Raw genomic sequence first — 21647 nt, 5'->3', positions numbered from 1 at the left:
ATTTAGAAAAATTCATGTAAAATCTTGTGAGATGAAAATGGACAAACTAAAGGGTGTGCAATATAGAAGGGTAGTCAGTGGATATTTTGAACCTTGTTTGAGTCCAGTAGGTCACATGACCAAGGAGCTATTGAAATTTGAATGTAAAAAAAGTTTGTACTTTGTTAACGCTCCCTACAAAATGCTGCTCACATTTCCACATGTTTATTAGCTTTGGAAAGAAAATTAATGCCCAAATCATGAAAATAAGACATGTGCAATGTTGTGCGCAATTTTTCCAACATCATGACACTTATTTGGAGTCTGTGGCTCAAGTGGTTTGAAAGCTATTGAGGTTTGAAAGCGCAAATAGCCGTCAAATATCCAACAAACTGGTCTAATTCTGCAAGACATGGTATTCTCAGGAGTATTCCAGGCCCCATTAACTAATGTTGTATTATTATTATAATAATAATAATAATGTGTAGCCTAACAGAACAGAACTGCACACAAATACAAACACGGCAAGGGAAGTGAGAATTTAATAAAGATCAATCATAACAACACTAATAATTATAAATACTTTGGACATGACTGTACAGATAAACTCCAAATGACAATACAAAATATACAAAAACAGTGACAGTTTCTTTCATTTGCAGCCCTTCAATATCCATGGCAATAAGCATGGTTGTGTTCCCCTGTGTGGTAGGGTCTAGGGTGGGGAGCCAAAGCACTTTCCAGTTTCAGTCAGAATCATGGGAACAGGTACCTTTGCAGAGGAAACTGGAGCAGCTGGAGCCATGATGGAGTCCTCAGGAATAAGCAGAGCCCAGAAGACATGAAGAGGAGTGGAACTCAGTGCCAACCCTACCAACTCTATTTCCCTCTCTCCTTCCTTCCTTCCTTCCTTCCTTCCTTCCTTCCTTCCTTCCTTCCTTCCTTCCTCTTTCTCGTCGTTACCCCCAGACCCATCTCTCAGACTGGGATGACTTCAGCTGAACCGACTCACTGCTGTCTCCCTCCCTCTGCTGAAGGATAGAGATACACACAGGGTTAACACACACACACACACACACACACACACACACACACACACACACACACACACACACACACACACACACACACACACACCTTGTTGGCGATGGCCCTGAGCTTGCCGAGCAGTGAGGGTTTGTGGGAGTAGACCACGTCATCCTCAGGCTCCTCCCCCTCGGCCAGGGCACAGCTATCTGCCACTGGCAGCTCACAATCCTTATTGGCTGACATCACCAGCCGAGAATACTTATACTCCAGCCTGACAGGGGGCGCCACAGTGACACAGAAACACACAGGACACAGAGACGCAGATGTCAGGAATGTTGTACTACAGCCTATGGCTAGGATGGTTATTTGATTAACAGGTGTCAGTCAATCACCTCTTGTTCTTCTTCCAGAAATAGCAGGTGAGAGAGACGAGCAGCACAGCTAAGAAGGCCCCGCCCCCTACCCCAGCCTTTAGCCATAGGGCGATGGCCTCGCAGGGGGCGGAGCTCTTAGCTGGCAGGGACATGCCTTTGATGCACAGTTTTGGCTCATTCCACACAGACAGAGTCTCCTACAGAGAGAGAGAGAGAGAGAGAAGGTGAGAGGGAAGGAGGGAGGAAGTGATGGAGAGAGAGTAGAGAAGGATAGAAAGTAGGTTAAATTGAAATACCAAGAGGTGAAAGTAAGAGTAGCATGAGTGTGTAAAAGAAGATGAAGAGAGAGGGAACAGAGGGAGTGTAGGTTACCTGGACCCCTCCCTTACAGGCTCCCTCTATCTGGTGATAGTCATCCTGGGTGCAGCGAGGACAGGCGCTCCCACTCTCCCACAGGAAGTGAAACGTACAGCCGTCACACGTACCTGCAGGGCACGCACTGCACACACACACACACACACACACACACACACACACACACACACACACACACACGAGAAATGTAGAAGGAGCTAATGAAAATTCACATATAAATAATACACAAACGGTTTCAGCTCAGATGTTGAGCAGACAGTCAGACAGGTGACGTTGAGCAGACAGTCAGACAGGTGATGTTGAGCAGACAGTCAGACAGGTGACGTTGAGCAGACAGTCAGACAGGTGACGTTGAGCAGACAGTCAGACAGGTGACGTTGAGCAGACAGTCAGACAGGTGACGTTGAGCAGACAGTCAGACAGGTGACGTTGAGCAGACAGTCAGACAGGTGACGTTGAGCAGACAGACAGGTGACGTTGAGCAGACAGTCAGACAGGTGACGCTGATCAGACAGTCAGACAGGTGACGTTGAGCAGACAGTCAGACAGGTGACGTTGAGCAGACAGTCAGACAGGTGATGTTGAGCAGACAGTCAGACAGGTGATGCTGATCAGACAGTCAGACAGGTGACGTTGAGCAGACAGTCAGACAGGTGATGCTGATCAGACAGCCAGACAGGTGACGTTGAGCAGACAGTCAGACAGGTGACGTTGAGCAGACAGTCAGACAGGTGATGCTGAGCAGACAGTCAGACAGGTGACGTTGAGCAGACAGTCAGACAGGTGACGTTGAGCAGACAGTCAGACAGGTGACGTTGAGCAGACAGTCAGACAGGTGACGTTGAGCAGACAGTCAGACAGGTGACGTTGAGCAGACAGTCAGACAGGTGACGCTGAGCAGACAGTCAGACAGGTGACGTTGAGCAGACAGTCAGACAGGTGACGCTGAGCAGACAGTCAGACAGGTGACGTTGAGCAGACAGTCAGACAGGTGATGTTGAGCAGACAGTCAGACAGGTGACGCTGAGCAGACAGTCAGACAGGTGACGCTGAGCAGACAGTCAGACAGGTGACGCTGAGCAGACAGTCAGACAGGTGATGTTGAGCAGACAGTCAGACAGGTGTGTGTACCTGGGCACTGTGAGTTGCCCGCGGTCCGTCTTCTCTGGGTTGCAGCGTATGGTCATGACCGCACTCCGACCACGCTGACAGGATCCAGTCGCCTGAGTAGACCTGAGAAAGAGAGAGTCAAACACACAAATCAAATCAAATTTTATTTGTCACATGCGCCGAATACAACAGATGTAGACCTTACCGTGAAATGCTTACTTACAAGCCCTTAACCAACAATGCAGTTCAAGAAAGAGTGAAGAAAATATTTACTGAATGAACTTAAGTAAAAAAAAACACAAAGTAGCACAATAAAATAACGATGCTATATACAGGGTCAAAGTGCGGGGATACAGGTTAGTCGAGGTCATGTGTACATGTAGGTAGGGGTAAAGTGACTATGCATAGTTAATAGACATCGCGTAGCAGCAGTGTACAAAAAATACATTTTCAACCCACTTTCAACCACAATGACTGATCTTCACTGGAACCATTAAACTATGAATGCTGTTCTATGGCGTCTAGCTCTACGCTGGCCTACCTGTAGAAGAAGTTGATGTCTGGTATGCTTTTTGAGTTGTCAGAGAAGAGTTCTGGTCTGGCGTTTATTCCGTCTAAATCACTGTCCACTGTCGCTCCTGAGAGAGAGACGGAAAGAGATGGAGAAAACAAGTTTCAAATGAAATGGTTGAAAATAAATCAGTTTTTAGATCAAGAGTATACTTTGTGCTCTGGCTGTGTGACTAGTAGTGGTTATGGCACTGTCCTATAATCATTAACTGTTCTACTGCCATCTCACCGACGAAGGTATCAGCCAGACTGATAGACTGGGATGCCAGAGCCATCCTGAAGCCCCGCCCATCCGCAGGAATGATGGTTGATTGACAGATGAAGCTGTCCACTGAGTTGACGAACTGGGTGGAATCACTCCCCATGTCCTTGTTGGCGATATCGGTGACATTATCTGTGCAGACAGCTGCCATCTTCCCCTGAAACAGAACACACAACGACGACCCTGAGGCGTGTGTGTGCTATCTCGTGTCCACACAAGCTGATGTGCATGAATGTGTGTGTGTGTGTGTGTGTGCGTGTGCGTGTGCGAATGTGTGTGTGTGTTACCTGGTGTCCACACAGGCTGACGTTGAAGACGTGGAGATACTTTGTGCCTTTAGAGGTGAAGCTGGGGCCGATGGTGAGCGAGGCCACGGTGCTCAGAGAGCTCAGGTCAAAGGTCAGGGTGCGGTTGTTCTCCGTGTGACTGAAGGAGCAGTCGCTATAGCAACGAGAGTGCTCCTAGGAGGGGCCACAATAGCCTCAAGTCAACACACATGGCACAAATAGCTGGATGAGAGTAAAACTCTTAAGTGTGGCCCTGAGATTTTAGATTAGGTTATGAGGATTTAATGTTATAAAGTGGTTCTAATGATTATAATGGTTACGTAAGGTTAGTTTGTAAGGTTGTAACTTATGGTTGTATGATGATATGATTTGTGTGTTTGTGTTTGTGTGTAATATAATACCTTGTTGCTCTTACTCCCGGGGCCACAGGGCAGACAAGCATCTTCTCCATATGTGTGGTGACCCGACAGGTATGTGTTGGGGGGGCACTCCTGGCACCGGTTGGTGTCTCTGTCAATGTAGAACCCAGCTGGGCATGGAATACACGACCCAGACCGCTGAGAACTCTGGGATAGGAGGGCGCAGGCCCGGCACGCAGATGCCACGCCATCCTGGACGTTTGTCACGCTCACCGAGTAGAGTATCACCACGTCACCGATGTACCGCCGCGCCTAGATATAACCACGCCAATATATTATAGTGCACTACGTGAGGGTGTCTGTGAAGTATGTGTGTGTACAGTGTCACTGTGTGTGTGTGAGTGTGTGTGTACTCACGTCCTGAGCCTGGTTGGTCCTCTGGAAGGCCCAAGTGTATGATACGGATGCGTTCCTGGTCATGATGTGTGTGTAACTCTGTCTCTCCTTACTGCCCTCCCATGACTCCACCACCGTGGTGCTCTTCCTGTTCACATCCTGCAGGGGGCGACACACACACAGGGTTTATATGGGAGCGGATCGCTCCAGTTTACAATTTACACAGTGACTGGTTTATCTGAAATCTCACTGCTTTACTGTGATTTAGTTGTGTATATTGTGTACTGTGATTGGCTGTGTTTGTTCAAATATACTTTGGTTTCATTTGGATACATGGGTTGTTTTAACTGAGTCTACTGCAGGGATTATCAACTAGATTCAGCCGCGGGCCGATGTATTCTTGAGCGGATTGACCGCAAGAAGCCCAAACATAATATTTGACTAAAACATAATAATTTCAAACCTTGTGTCCATTTTTATATGATCACATATATCTCTCTATTATACGTGGGAATACTTGGGAACAGATTTCCAAAATTAAAATCACTTGTAGCTGATTTGCAGGTGTTTTTACAGTGTTTTATGTCCAACAATTACATTTTGTATTATTTCTTTGGGCTCAGAAAACTCGGGGGGCTGCGGGCCGCCAGATGGGGAACCCTGTTCTGCTTTATATGGCTTTACTAACAAACATAGATATTGATACGTATTTATCCAATAGCGGGATGAAAGTAGGTCACTCGTGTATTGGCTATGTCATACTGGCTATTTTGGGTTGGGTAATATTTATTTATTGGCTAAAACACTGTTGATATTGTCAGTAACATTTCCCTGAGAACCTAGACACACACTCGTGCAGATGTGAATGGTCCAACACACCATCATGAAGTAGAGCTCACAGTCGGCAGAGCAGATTGTCTCGAAGACGAAGGTGATCCGGCCAAACTCAGTCCCGGTCATCCCAGCAAGTGATGTGGGTAACCTGGCAGAACACACACACACACACACACACACACACACACACACACACACACACACACACACACACACACACACACACACACACACACACACACACACACACACACACACACACACACACACACACACACACACACATTTCATGTTTCACAATAACCATAGCCATGTGTTCATTCTGACCACATGACCTAACCAGGAAAAACATGAGAGCTCTAACAATAATACACAGTCAAGCCAAGACTAACTTGAAGCCAGGAACATGTAGGTTCAGGATGAGGTAATCGTTATCCGAGCCTCCAGCACCGCTGCGGATGTGATCCCCTGCCACCTCCCAGCCTGAACGACAACATATTACTGTGATTACACATTCTATTAAACACACGTCTATATTCCTTACAATCTGAGGGACACCACATATTTATTAAAAAGACATCTATGCTCCCATTAGTCAGAGAGACACAGAGTTATTACGTACCCAGCAGGATGTCTATATTAGACATATTTACTATTCACCCATGTGTACTACTACATACATATTACACATCTCTTGACCCTAATCACCCGAGACATGTTTCTGTCTCACCGTTCATGTCGTCACATTTGGAGTTGCCCACGTTGAAGCAGGAAGTCTTCATGTTGGAAGGGAGGACGTTCCACCATTTATACTCATACCCCAGTACTGGCTCTGTCCCCGCAGGACACTCCTCACACACTGGGACAGACACACACAACCGTCAACGACACATTTCAATATACAGCAATACAGACGTGAGTGGCGTGTGTGTGTGTACTGTAAGTGTGTGTATGTGCACTGTTAATGTATATAAACATGTGAATATACATATATAGTATGTGTGTGTGTGTGTGTGTGTGTGTGTGTGTGTGTGTGTGTGTGTGTGTGTGTGTGTGTGTGTGTGTGTGTGTGTACCTGAGGTGCCGTCAGAGTGTGTTCCAGGAGGACAGGGGAAGCAGGTGGAGTCGTTGGTGTTGTAGTAACCAGGGTTACAGGGCGGGCAGGCCTCTCTCGCCCCTGTAGGGGGCAGTGCCACAGCGCCCGTCACATTCTCCTCACAGATCCTCGGCTCCACCCACCGGTACATCACCTGCGTCTGTCACCACGGCAACCACAGCAGTTACATCACAACCATAGAGATACTATACACAGAATGTCCTATGCATTGTAATCTAATGTATATGACCACAGCCTTCTCTCTCTATATGCACACTATATGTGTGTGTGACTTACCTTTCCCTCGCTGTCGCAGGCTGTGTGGATCTGAAAGTAATCCTTCTCTGAACACGGAGGCCTCTCCTTACACTGTGACCATCCTTCATCTGAGGGAAAGAGTGAAAGAGAGAGAGACAGTGGATATTTTAACTGGTATCTACTGATACATTTCAATGTGTGTGTGTGTGTGTGTGTGTGTGTGTGTGTGTCTAGTACATACGTGAGTACTGTGTGTCGGGGCAGGGAGTACAGGAGGCGGCTCCCTTGTTAGACGATGTGTTCCTGGGGCAGGGCTGGCAGGAGGAGGAGCCAGGGGCGGAGCTAAACCAGCCTGGTCGGCACGGGAAACACTCCGAGGTGTAGGCAACACCTAGACAGAGACACATTCATTCATTAGGATGTAGAGTCTGCTGTCGTCTCACACTGTGGCCTGATTTCCTACATCTAAAAAGGGCGAGTTCTGGAGTGGGTAGAATCTGGAGTGCCTTGACCAACCACATTACAGAGGCATGCGGAATGGGAGAGAGAATATAGGTGAGTGTGAAGACAGGGAGTAGGGGTACGAGCGGTCTTTACCCTCAATCTGGATGTTCCTGAGCAACACTGGTTTAACCATCTTCCCTCCGACCAGGATCCCTGTCGTCCTCCAGTACAGTATGTTAGTGCCAGACTTCAGATTCACCTGAGTCACATGTCACACAATATGTTGCACACAGATTTTGTTACACACATCACACACACCAATCATATAACACACACGTATCACACACACTGCCTTCCTCCTCACCGTGTGTGTGTCCCACTCTCCATTGGTGGTGAGTTTGATCCACTTCTGATCGTCGGTCTGGGCCATCTCCTGACACTGCTCGTTCTGGACCTGAACACACGTCACCGCGGTAACCACTCAGAACATTGCATCACATGATTCTCTCGCTTCCAATCAGCAGCTGATTCTCCTCACCACAGAAAAGCACTCAATTGCCCACATCTACTGATGTAAAACCCAGTAATGTAAAGCCATTGATGTACAACAATATATTCATGTACAATTAAAGTCTTCCCTGCTACCACAAAACAGACCCACTTTTCATCTCTACGTACGTCAACCAGCTAAATAAAAGGGTAATAAATGAACTGATATAAACTTCAGCAGGGAGGAGAGAGTCAGACTCACATAGAACTCAAAAAATATGTTGTTGTCAGGGTACTGGTAGCTGAAGGAGACGGAGCCCTGTTTCTCCAGATGCACAGCGTAGACCAGAGACACGGTGCACTCATCACGACTAGACTCCAGATACACACCCTGAGGCGTCCACGATGAGCTACAGTACACAGAGAGAAAGAGAATACAGGACTACTGTGAGTTTGTGTGTGTGGCTGTATGTGTCGGACAGGTGTGTGTAGTATATGTGTGTGTATGTATGTGTGTGTGTGTGTGTGTGTGTGTGTGTGTGTGTGTGTGTGTGTGTGTGTGTGTGTGTGTGTGTGTGTGTGTGTGTGTGTGTGTGTGTGTGTGTGTGTGTGTGTGTGTGTGTGTGTGTGTGTGTGTTTTGGGTTGTACTATCCTTGTGGGGACCAGAAGTTCTCACAAGGATAGTAAAACAAGGAAAGAATGTAAGATTTTCACCACAGGGAAAAAGGCTATTTTATGTTTATGGTTACAATTAGGGTTAGGTGTTAAGGTTAGGGTTAGAATTAGGTTTAGGGGTTAAAGTTAGGGTTAGGAGTTAGGTGTTAAGGTTAGGGTTAAGAGCTAGGGTTTTGAATGTGAATCAACTGTTTGTTCCCCACAAGGACAGTAAAACCTGACGTGTGTTACCTATTACAGGCCTGACTCTCCTCTCCACTGGGTCCTGGGTCCATGTAGGTGGCCAGGCTGGTGAAGCCGGCAGGGATAGTGTCCCATTGGTCGAAACGCACCCCACTGCCCAGCGAATAGGAGCCGGCCGCACACGGCGTACATTGCTGAGCGGACATCTCTAGGAACTCTCCCGCCGCACACGAGAATGCTGACAGACAGACAGACAGACAGACAGACAGACAGACAGACAGACAGACAGACAGACAGACAGACAGACAGACAGACAGACAGACAGACAGACAGACAGACAGACAGACAGACAGACAGACAGACAGACAGACAGACAGACAGACAGACAGACAGACAGACAGACAGACAGACAGGGAGAGAGGAGGGTCACACACACACACACACAATGTGACAGACACATTCACACCTAGACAGTATCTCTCTCTCTCATGAATGTACGCAGCTATCTTGAACAGGTCTCTCTGGAAAAATAGAATTTTTTTTATCTAAATGAGGCAAACCTGAATAAATAAAGGTGAAATAAATGTGAATGAACACACACACACACACACACACGCGCCCACACACACACACACACACACACACACACACACACACACACACACACACACACACACGTGCGCGCGCGCAGTACTCACAGCAGTCTGTTCCTCTGGTGGGAGTAGGCAGGGCTGAGCAGGTGCCCAGATTGTGGGGGATGGCCACCCTCCATCGAGACCCTGCACTGTCACACTCTGTATACTCATAGTAGTAGTCTGTCTGGAAGATACACAATCACACAGTAGTCAAATTAGAACATGATACACACACTCACTTAGACACACAGTCACAATCAGTCACACACTCACCTAAAACACACAGTCACAATCAGTCACACACTCACCTAGACACACAGTCACAATCAGTCACACACTCACTTAGACACACAGTCACAATCAGTCACACATGTCCCAGTAGACAAAACAATCTAAGACACACTTAAATCTGCAGTGACAGAACAGGTTGCAAGGATTTCATTTTAGTGACACCTCCTTGTCACTTCTTTGTCAATGTGCCAGAACACCCATTCACTCCTCATACGCAGTTGTTTTTCAAGACAGCATGCACCAAATGAATCTAATAAGCTGCATAGGCATACTAAACAGCCAACATCAAGTATGATGGAAAGCCAGTGGTAGAGCAGGTTGTCATCAGTGAGGCTGGGCAGATAAGGAAAACAAAATCAGACGGGAAGAACAGAAAGCTCCACTAATAATTGACAGAGAGTCACCATCACGGTCTCTGAGTCAGAGACTGGGGTCTGTTCTGCTGTATGTTAAGTCAATACTCTGGGTTATTACCGCTCATCTTTGTCTCAGCCATGTGCATTTCTTCTTCTGTTTGTTTACTACTAAGTAGTAAGCCAGTTGTGAACAGGTCACTTCAGGTCAATGTCATTATAACTTCTACCGGAATAAACAGTTCATCCACACAACCAAGCATGTGTGTGTGTGTGTGTGAGAGAGAGAGAACGTTAGAGAGAAAGAGAGAGGGAGAGAGAAAGGGAGAGAGAGGGAGGATCCCCACAGAGAAAAGGCATAAGGAGACTGGATGGCCATCTTGTTTTGGAGGACATGGTGGTTTGTCGCTAAGCATTCTATCTGCAGCCAGTCATGCAACACTTCACTTCCACCACCATGTTGCTCACCATCCCCATCCCCCATCCTCCCAAACCTTCTGTTCACCCAGCATTGTCATGGCAATCAATCAGGACCACTGACAAACAGCTCACTGCCACCCAAATCATTACTGCATTCAACGTGGGTGAGTGTGTGTGTATATACTGACTGTATGTGGTTCTGTTAATGTTAAATGTGTGTGTGCTTGTGTGCTTGTGTGTGAAATAGCAAGAGAACGAGAGTGAGAGAGTCAGTGAGTGAGTGAGTGAGTGTGTGTGAGAGAGAGAGGGATGTGGAATCTGAGGATGGAGAGAGAGAGGGGTGTGGAATCTGAGGATGGAGAGAGAGAGGGGTGGGTAATCTGAGGATGGAGAGAGAGAGGGGTGTGGAATCTGAGGATGGAGAGAGAGAGGGGTGTGGAATCTGAGGATGGAGAGAGAGAGGGGTGGGGAATCTGAGGATGGAGAGAGAGAGGGGTGGGGAATCTGAGGATGGAGAGAGAGAGGGGTGTGGGAATCTGAGGATGGAGAGAGAGAGGGGTGGGGAATCTGAGGATGGAGAGAGAGAGGGGTGGGGAATCTGAGGATGGAGAGAGAGAGGGGTGGGGAATCTGAGGATGGAGAGAGAGAGGGGTGGGGAATCTGAGGATGGAGAGAGAGAGGGGTGGGGAATCTGAGGATGGAGAGAGAGAGGGGTGGGGAATCTGAGGATGAGAGAGAGAGAGGGGTGGGGAATCTGAGGATGGAGAGAGAGAGGGGTGGGGAATCTGAGGATGGAGAGAGAGAGGGGTGTGGGAATCTGAGGATGGAGAGAGAGAGGGGTGGGGAATCTGAGGATGGAGAGAGAGAGGGGTGTGGAATCTGAGGATGGAGAGAGAGAGGGGTGTGGAATCTGAGGATGGAGAGAGAGAGGGGTGGGGAATCTGAGGATGGAGAGAGAGAGGGGTGGGGAATCTGAGGATGGGAGAGAGAGGGGTGTGGGAATCTGAGGATGGAGAGAGAGAGGGGTGGGGAATCTGAGGATGGAGAGAGAGAGGGGTGGGGAATCTGAGGATGGAGAGAGAGAGGGGTGTGGAATCTGAGGATGGAGAGAGAGAGGGGTGGGGAATCTGAGGATGGAGAGAGAGAGGGGTGGGGAATCTGAGGATGGAGAGAGAGAGGGGTGGGGAATCTGAGGATGAGAGAGAGAGAGGGGTGGGGAATCTGAGGATGAGAGAGAGAGAGAGAGAGAGAGAGAGAGAGAGAGAGAGAGAGAGACAGTTTAAGGCTGTGTGTGGAGTATAGATAAGCCTGGGCTCTTTTGTATAGATCATCATCTCTCTCTAGCTCTAACAAGTATTGTTCCTGCCATTTCCACACAAATATTGGGGACATGGGCACACACACACACACACACACACGCAAACACACGCATAACAAACTCTTAATAGGTGAGGCCATATATCAGCTAGATGAGAGGTAGCTATAGAAACCCCTTAGTACCATGCCCCATGGCAACCTCTTTCAAGTGGAGTGCACCTGCTTTCCTCTGAGGCAACTGGAGTCTGGGGAGGGGGTGTGGGTCAATATTGGTACTGTGGTGGATATGGGGCTTGTGCAGTGGAATTGGAGGTAGATAAAATGGTATTGAGATTAATGTGCATAATTTGTCTCCTTGTGACTCATCGTGGTCACCATGGATACAGAGGAGACCATGTGCCACAAGAGGAGATATTTAGTGCCAGTGTGTCCTATCCATCGTCCATGAATCCATCAGAGTGTGTGTGTGTGTGTGTGTGTGTGTGTGTGTGTGTGTGTGTGTGTGTGTGTGTGTGTGTGTGTGTGTGTGTGTGTGTGTGTGTGTGTGTGTGTGTGTGTGTGTGTGTGTGTGTGTGTGTAGATCTGGCACTGTAATGGGACACACTCTGGGACACAAATCTGACAGCACTCAATAATTTTCAGCTCAAATAATATGGAGAAGGCTGGGACAGAAATGGCTTCCAGGCAGCTATTGTCCTTAGAGAGCTGATATCATAGCCATAATAGATACATCTAACCGGATAATGCAGTGCCAGGGCCCTTGCTGTTCCGCTGTCCTTCCCTCTGTTTTCCTCTTACTCAGCGGTAATATTACTCCGGCACATCGTCGGAAAGCAGCACGGACGATGATGGATGCCAAGTGATCGGCTCAGTGCGCCGCGTCATCATATTATGTAGCCTTATATTTTGTCAACATGTTTAGGATTTAAGACGATAAGAAGAATAGGTGACCAACACATTTTAAATCCCACCACTAACAAAGAAGGCCTCCATAACATCGTATATCTCCACTCCATTCCACGCCAATAGGAATTTTATAACAACGATTGGCAGAAGGTTGTAGCCTATAATCCCCTGGTTAATGTTTATTCTTGACCCATATGATAACGTTCGTAACATAAACATGATAAATATGGTTGGGACATAGTATACGATGATTACACATTGGGCGTTCGGCGCACTTGGTGGCAATGTCATGGCTTGCTTATTTATTGTAGTTTAATAACAGTGTTCTAAATAACAGTGTGACAGCCAATGCCGTTCGTGTCGAGCTGCGCGCTCTTACCTCATTGCACGGGCGCAGGTTCCTGCTCGCGGACACCCATTGCCGGGCGCTGATGATGAATAAAAAACATTTAAGAAAACAGAACCCGCGTGACTCTTCCTTCATCCTCGTTTTGTTTTAAGACAGTCCGTCAAAGGCTTCGGATGAAGACCAAACGCATGAATGACAGTGCGTGATTTTGGTTCTGGTGCCCAGTCGTTATGCATGCGCGCGGTTCTCTCCACCCACTCCGCTACGCTGCGCTCAAGAGCCATCCTGTCAGAGGCACGCGGCCGACGTCACTCTGCTAAAGTACTGGCTTTGCGTTATTTTAAGACAGCTCATTGACAAGGAGGTAAAGTTGGTTATATACTCACACATTCGTAAATTCAACAGACATGCATCAGACATTCAACAGACATTCGCCAAAAGCCATTCACAAATGTAAAAATCAATAACTAATTCACCGTTTGTCACAGTATCATCAAACTAGATATGATTTATTCTATAAATGTCTAGCAGGCTTTTACAACCTTGGTTTTGAATACAAATTCCAGTTTTGATGTTATAGAAATAAATAACATCTATAAAATGCAATTTAAAGCTGTATAAATCAATAACTAATTCACCCTTTGTCACAGAATCATCAAACTAGGTATGATTTATTCTATAAATGTCTAGTATAATTTTACAACCTTTGCTTTGAGTAAACATTCCAGCTAACACAACGTGCCATTGGAACACATGAGTGATGGTTGCTGATAATGGACCTCTGTACTCCTATGTACATATTCCATAAAAAATCTGCCGTTTCCAGCTACAATAGTCATTTACAACATTAACAATGTCTACACTGTATTTCTGATAAATTTCATGTTATTTTAATGCGCCAAAAAATTGCTTTTCTTTCAAAAACAAAAACATTTATAAGTGACCGCAAACCTTTGAACGGTAGTGTACGTATATACTGTATATATATATATATATATTAGCATGGGTATTGAAAGATAACAGAGGGTGGAAAACAAAAACAAAAAACACTAATGTAAGAAGTGGACGGTACATGTTCTGTTTTTGGGCTAAATGTATACATTATGATTTACCTCTGAGCTGTATGTGAACCCCTCGTGTAATCTACTGGCACTAACCATTAAAAACGAGGACTTCAACCGGGCTGTCCCTATGCTATTTGCACTCTTTCTCTCTTAAACTGCTAGCATAAAGCCTAGTTCAAAATGTGTTTTTTCACAAAAGATCATGAAAAAATTAAATAAACTGGCCCAAATCAGCTCTTCATAATTCAGCAGGGAGGTGTGCAACTACCACACATTATACCCATTATACCAGTGGAGAAACTACGTCACCTACATAGGTATTACCATATCCCTTTCAATTCTCATTCCTTGCAGAAATAACTATTTGCAAACCTTTTAAAACGTCCAGAAAGACAGTGGTCTTAAAAGGGTATTTATACTTTAAAATACATATGTTATGTGAATGGATGTGTATGAAAGAATTCTGTCAGTGTTTTAATGTCCTAGTTTCATATTTCTTTCTTTACCTCCAACTCTATTTATCCAAGTGAGCCTATGAGGACCTTGGGGATCAGATTTACCATTATACCCATTGATCAAACGTATAACAGACTCAAAAGGAGTTGTTTGTGATATCTACACTCAGTTGCCACTTTATTAGGTTCACCATCCTATTCACGAAAATAAATAGGTCCTACATACACCAAGTCCATAGATGTTATGTATTTTTATCAAGTCAAAACTGGAAATTTTCCTCAAAACAAAAGGTTGTAAAAGTATGCTAGACATTTATAGAATAAATCAAACTTAGCTTGATGATTCTGTCATAATCAGTGAAAACCTTTTTGAATTATATAGGTTTAAATGGCATTTTATAGATTTTATGTATTTCTATCAAATCAAAACTGGAATGTTTACTCAAAACAAAAAGTTGTAAAAGTATGCTAGACATTTATAAAATAAATCATACCTAGTTTGATGTTTCTGTGACAAACGGTGAATTAGTTATTGATTTATACCGCTTTAAATGGCATTTTATAGATTTTATGTATTTCTATCAAATCAAAACTGGAATTTTTCCTTAAAAAAAAGATTGTAAAAGTATGCTAGACATTTATAGAATAAATCATACCTAGCTTGATGATTTTGTCATAATCCGTGAAAACATTATTGATTTATATAGGTTTAAATGGCATTTTATAGATGTTCTGTATTTCTATCAAATCAAAACTGGAATGTTTACTCAAAGCATATGGTAATACCTATGTAGGCGACATGTACTTCCATCAAATCTAAACTGGAATTTTTATTCAAAACAAAGGTTGTAAAAGTATGCTAGACATTTATAGAATAAACCATATTTATTTTTATGTTTCTGTGACAAACAGTGAATTAGTTATTGATTTATACAGCTTTAAATGGATTCTGGCATACATCTGTTGAATGTCTGTTGAATGTCTGAATGTGGGAATATAAAACCAACTTTACCTCAGTCTAATTGACAGCAAGAACAATGTGTTTTGTTATTAAGTCCACCATCTGTGTATAGACCTATTACCAACAGTGTTCGCTGTTAAAATATATTACTGTTTATTTCCATAAATGATTAGGTGAACGTAAAAAAATCTTCCAGCAGCCCAATAACATGGAATGGGGTGAATGTTGGTCAAAATGGGGAGGCTAAATAGGCAGACAGATGGGTCAAGCATTGGGTCAAGCAGCAGACCCTGGCACCGCACACCACTTTAAATGAAGCACCAGGAAGATACTGAGCTGCTGACTTGTCAGCTAACAACCACACTAAACCAGTTGTAGGCCTATCCTGATTCTCAAGAGGAGTTGTGCCAGATGCAAGATGAGACATCAATGAAGTAGAATACAAAAAGACTGGGGAAATACCAGGCATCATTTTTTATTAACTCTGCAACTCTTTCAACTATTGACTTTTTTCACAACTGCCACCAGTTTGGTGGCAAAACATTAACAACACAGATATATTGACATAGTAAAATAAATGAAAGTGTGTAAAAAAAAATATATAAAGGATATTTTGTGCTGAAACCCTTATATAAAGTTTGTGGTAAAAATCCTCTTATTTTATTATTTTATATATTTTACATGTGATAAGGCCACACAGAGGCCTATATATATTTACAGATGCCTGTGATAATCTGAAGTACCCAAAAGGGCCACTTGATGTCCTTTGATAAATGACAAAATCCTTGAAAGTGACCAAAATTCTGGTAGTTTACTGGTAAACTTTGAAAGTTACCAGTAATATAACCTCTCTTTGCAACCTTAACCAGGACACATTTAGGCAGCTTTGCCCTGGAAACATGTATGCCATAGGAATACAATTTCTATGGTATGGTGTATGGGAAGGAGATACCAGATGGTTGGTTGTCTGTAGAGGTGCAGCAAGCCACAGTTCTGGGGCAGTGTCTACAACACCTGACAGTCCAGCTCATAGGTCCCATATAGGGAAGACCCGTTGCAGGGGTGAATATCTGTTGTTAGTCCCAGTCTGAAGTAGTGGGGTCTGCCATAGTGTCGTGTCATCACTCATCCCACCTCCTACCAACACGCACACACACACACACACACACACACACACACACACACACACACACACACACACACACACACACACACACACACACACACACACACACACACACACACACACACACACACACACACACACACACACACACACACACACACACACACACACACAGACAAGCTGCCCTCCCCTATACATGGCCATCCACATTCTTGAAGAGCGCAATCAGCCATTATCTAGACTTGTACTCCCTCGATGAGTGTTTTTTCCACGGAGCAGAAGAATGCAGAAAGTCTCTCTGTTTTAACTCTCCCCAAAACCTGCTGTTCCACTTACAGATGCTCCTGAGAAAGAGAAAAATAGAGCGGCAAAATAGTCATGCCAAACAAAAGTATCAGATTCAGCTTCCTACTATTCTACTGTTAAATTGTGATTCAAATATATATATCATTGGTACTCCAAAAGGCCTACTCAGCGAAGTGCAAAACAGTTACATATTTCATCACTGGGTAATGCTTGCCTCCAGTCCATATAGCCATTAAGTTAACAGTAAAATACTGTATCCTACATCAACCACCAATAAACATGCCCCTGATGGGTAGGCTCAGCCTGAGATTGGAGGCGAGATGAGCTGTGTGTTGGGTGCCACAGAGGCTATACACTGATATCTTACTTCATTGCAAGTTTATGTTGTTGATAGTTGGAAACTGTTGGATTTAATGTACCTGGTTCCCTGAAAATTTGGCGAAGAAAAGTATAGGAACTTGTATTACGGGTGGCTTGCACCTGTCGAGTGCTGGTAGAGTATACCCCAAGCCAGCTGGTGGCAGCAACACATCTTGTACCAATCTGCATGGCGTTGTCTTTGCACGAAGAAGAAAACGGTGGTTTCCGGTTGAGCAAGCAAGTGACGCAACCCACAGGATCAAAACAGGAAATATGCTACCAATTTCTCCTCAAAAACCAACTGCAGCTTTCTGCAGATTATCTCGACAATGCAAGGAAAGTGTATTACCCAATATAAACATCTTAAAAAGGACCACATGGTCCAGCAAAACATCTTCTTTGAATGTACGTCGAGATAATACCAGCTGTTTTTGAAAGATAAAGTGGCTAGCAAGATTTCCAAGTCACTATTAGCCTCTTGCTAGCACACTCATAACTGAGTTGAAATTAACCAGGCATCATCCAGACGTATGGGCTGAACATTACCATATATAGGCCTGGTGACTGCGGTGCGACTAGAATTGCAGACCACCCCTGCGCCTGAGAAATGTAAACTGTGACAGACCGTCATTAACAGATCGAGGCCGGAAGAAGACAGTCAACAAAACAGATCATTTGACAACATTAGCTAGCTAACCCAACCACTAAACATGTCATCTGAACAAATAATCGTAATTGTCATGGATGACAAAACGTACAACGTCAACAAAGGCAAGTTGATAGAAAAAAGCGACTACTTCCGTGCACTGTACAGCTCTGGGATGCGCGAGTCCAGAGAGGATTCAGTGCAACTGCAGGGTCTGAGTGTGCCAGGGCTCGAGCTGGTCCTGGAGTTTATCAACACCTCCAAAGTGAAAGTAGTCAACGAGACCCTGGAAGACCTGATTGAGACTGCATCTTTTTTGCAAGTCACCTCTATCCTAAAACTCCTTTCGTCTGAAATTCGACAAGAGAATTGTGTGGAACTCTACAGCCTATCTGAGGTATATGGAACTCATGATCTACGCAACGCTTGTCTCAGATATATGAGCTGTCATTACCACCCGATGCTGCGGAGACCAGAGTTCAGCGACTTACCTGCTGCCCTGCGCAACCAGGTTAGAGAGATGCGTATGAAAGGCACAGCCACTCTGGTGGCTATCGGACTTTTCACCTGTCTGGCTCTGGACCTACCAGACCAGGATGAGCCCTGGTCCATGCTGAGGTATGGGGAAGTGGAGCAGCGTTGGAAGCCGCTCGCTAACAACCTGCCCTCTGACATGGTCAATGTGAGAGGCTACGGCTCAGCCGTGTTGGACAACTACCTGTTCATTGTCGGTGGGTACAGAATGACCAGCCAGGAGATCTCAGCGGCACACTGCTACAACCCCTGTAGAAATGAATGGAACCAGGTAGCCCCCCTGAACCAGAAGAGGTCAGTACAGGTCAGCTATATGAATAGATCTCTATGCAGTCTGTCCCAGTCTTGAGTTCCAATATCCAGTCGGATCCGATGTCTTGATCTTCAATCTGTTTTGATGCTGAGCCAGCAAACTACATAGGCTACAGTATGTCTCCGTCCTGTAATGTTGTTGTATCCGTCTCTCCTCCGGTCAGGTCCAACTTCAAGCTGCTGGCGGTACGAGGGAAGCTGTATGCAGTGGGAGGCCAGTGTCAGGGCACTGTGGAGTGCTACAGCCCTGAGCAGGACTGGTGGACCTGCGTGTCGTCACTACCCGACCCCCTGGCAGAGTTCTCTGCCTGCGAGTGCCAGGGCATGATCTACGTCATGGGAGGATATACTGCCAGAGGTTAGTGGGGGTGATTGTCATTCCCAGCAGAAGTGAGAACATTTTCTGAAACGTCCAATGTATACACACAGTAGACAAAAGAACTGTAGGCTACACAAATAGTGCTTGTCCATTTGACAAAATATCAACTGTTTTTTAAATTATTTTAACAAATGCTGGGGGTTTTTTCTCTCTGTATCTACTAGACAGGAATACCAGCGTACTCCGCTACTGCCCCACCTCTGACAGTTGGACAGTGTTCCGCTCCTGCTCGGCCCACGTGCGTAAGCAGCAGATGCTCTCGGTGGAAGATACCATCTACCTGGTAGGGGGGTACACCCACGAGCTGGAGCCGGGTCCGGGGCGGCGGGCCAGCCAGACGGAGGACATGCTGACGGTGCAGTCTTACAACGTGATCACGGGGGAGTGGCTCCACCTGAATGACAACACCTCCAAGTCGGGCCTGAACCTCACGTGCACGCTGCACAACGACGGCGTCTATATTATGTCGCGCGACGTCAGCCTGCCCACCAGCCTGGAGCACCGCGTCTTCCTCAAGTACAACATCTTCTCAGACGCCTGGGAGGCCTTCAGACGCTTCCCCGCGCTGGGCCAGAATATGCTACTCTGCTCCCTCTATCTGCCCAACGTTCTATGAGCGTTGCGGATAGAATGTAGGATGTTTAGTTGATGCCAGTGGTCGTACAGTCCAGAGACTACATCATATGCCACAAGAGGCTTGTTTGTGTGTGCTGCGGCTACATAGCTCCCATGAAGAGAAGTGGTAACGGTAGAGCTGTAGATGGCTGCAGTAGGACACAGTGTGGCCAAATCCCCGTTGGCGGGGCAAAATCTAGAAAGACACAGCTTGTTACATTATTTAAACCTTAAAGTAGCTACAGGCAAAGCAACAGTCATGCATTGTGGGTCAATGTCTAAGTTAGCATAGCAGCATTGGCCTACTATCGAGATCCATTTTCGGATTCTTTGATTAGAAGTAGACTTGAATCATATAGAACATTCCCTATTGTTTACACTGCAAATTAAAAATGAAAGATTTGCAAAAATCTTCATCTTAGTGTTCACTACAAACCTTAAACGCTAATGCAAATTAGTAATAGATTTAATACGTCCCAAGAAGTGGCTTTGGTTTTACACTGCCGGTTTTGCAATGGGCAATTGAAGAACTTAAATAAAATGCTAAGCTGATGCCAGACCACCATTAATAACTAAACAAATGTTTTAACTCTTGCGTGAGAAGATAAATGGTAGAATCATGAACGGATGAAATTGAGAATTTCATTGACTGGATTTAACTTATCAACATTGTTTAGAAAACAAATGCTAAGCTCAGCAGCAGTAGAGTTGAATGAAATGGATAAGGAAGTGCCTTCTCCCTCACCTGGGGGGATTTTGTACAGATGAAGAAGAGTTGAATTGTAAGTGACCAACCAAAACTGTGTCTTTTTTCCCTTTTCACTGTTGAATTATCAGGAAAGGGCTTTCATTAGGGTACGTTAAGGACAAATTGATGAAAGACAATGGGAATGTAGTTTTGGTTTAAAGGTAGACTCAGCGATATTATGCAGAAAAGTAAACAACATAGTGGGTCAATTTCCACAACTAAGAAGCGTAGAAGCGTGAGGCTCGACTTACCAGCTATTTTGGTGCCCTGGCTACCATGCTGTGAACAGCGTGACGCGAACCCGTGCACAGATACTGTGTGTGACTGTCGCTCATCTCAATATCTCCGGTGCTGCTTGTGGCAACACAACTTTGCTGAGTCTACCTTTAATGAAAGGGGATTACAAACCTTTTCTGTGGAGATGGCTTGTATGAACACAGTCTTTCTGCTGATAATACAACTACGCTGTTTGGCTTCTAAAGATGTGTTGGAGTTTGATGAATGTACTGTATATTGTTTTGTCACCACTGGTTATGTTCTGACAGATGCCTTGGGACTTTGACTTAAAAGAATAAAGAAAATATTCAGGGAGTAGGTGTCGTTCTGTTTTATTGTAAAAACTTTGAAACCATGAATTCAGTGATTTTGCCTTTTTGGATGTAGGAGGCTTTGTCTTTTCATCACTGCAAGTGAAGCTACATAAAATACTTTGAATCACATCTAAACTTTCATAGTCTGGCCATATTAAGGCCTTAAGGATCATTTAGCTATCTTTCTTCCCTGTCTTTGGATTGGTCCTCGCTTCTGTACATCCCAGTACTTTGTTCTCTCTCTTCTTTTGTAGGGGGAACTAACAGCCTTTCTCCTGAAATTATTCCCCTCTTCCCCTTTGTAGGCGGAACTAGCGTCCTCTATTCCTAAATTATTTCTCTCTTCACATTTGTAGGCAAAACTAGCGTCCTCTATTCCTAAATTATTGCTGTCTTTTCTTTTGTAGGTGGGACTAGCGTCCTCTCTTCCTAAACTATTCTGCTCTTCCTGTTCGTAGGTGGGACTAGTGTCCTCTGTCTAAATTATTCATCTCTTCCCATGTGGAGGCGGGACTAGCATTCTCTCTAAACTATTCCCCTTGTCCCATTTGTCGTCAAA

General features: G+C 45.1%; 2 protein-coding genes across 3 annotated transcripts; one reads left to right on the top strand and one right to left on the bottom strand.

The window, feature by feature from the left end:
• Positions 1 to 503: 503 nt before the first annotated feature.
• Positions 504 to 13264, bottom strand: LOC106609435 (endosome/lysosome-associated apoptosis and autophagy regulator family member 2-like). Of its 2 annotated transcripts, none has more exons than XM_014208271.2 (22): positions 13023 to 13264; positions 9420 to 9540; positions 8770 to 8959; positions 8125 to 8272; positions 7738 to 7827; positions 7527 to 7632; positions 7171 to 7320; positions 6969 to 7057; positions 6651 to 6831; positions 6306 to 6434; positions 5968 to 6058; positions 5621 to 5723; positions 4763 to 4900; positions 4388 to 4657; positions 3987 to 4160; positions 3667 to 3856; positions 3409 to 3505; positions 2889 to 2990; positions 1755 to 1881; positions 1401 to 1579; positions 1117 to 1279; positions 504 to 1010 (listed from the first exon to the last, which is right to left on the bottom strand). In XM_014208271.2, the coding sequence occupies exons 1-22, from the start codon at positions 13125 to 13127 to the stop codon at positions 939 to 941; spliced, it is 3015 nt and encodes a 1004-aa protein (XP_014063746.1). In that variant the 5' UTR covers positions 13128 to 13264; the 3' UTR covers positions 504 to 938. The 2 variants fall into 2 exon arrangements, with proteins under 2 accessions (XP_014063746.1, XP_045578044.1); XM_045722088.1 differs by having other exon boundaries at positions 504 to 1007.
• Positions 13265 to 17491: 4227 nt separating this feature from the next.
• Positions 17492 to 21089, top strand: LOC106609448 (kelch-like protein 42). The gene is made up of 3 exons (XM_014208301.2): positions 17492 to 18738; positions 18921 to 19114; positions 19300 to 21089. Exons 1-3 carry the CDS (start codon positions 17975 to 17977, stop codon positions 19749 to 19751), a joined length of 1410 nt encoding a protein of 469 aa, XP_014063776.2. The 5' UTR covers positions 17492 to 17974; the 3' UTR covers positions 19752 to 21089.
• The last annotated feature ends 558 nt before the right edge of the window (positions 21090 to 21647 follow it).

The sequence above is a fragment of the Salmo salar genome, chromosome ssa07 (genome assembly GCF_905237065.1).
Source record: "Salmo salar chromosome ssa07, Ssal_v3.1, whole genome shotgun sequence".
Taxonomy (NCBI): Eukaryota; Metazoa; Chordata; class Actinopteri; order Salmoniformes; family Salmonidae; genus Salmo; species Salmo salar.
This window is presented reverse-complemented; position numbering and strand designations above follow the sequence as displayed.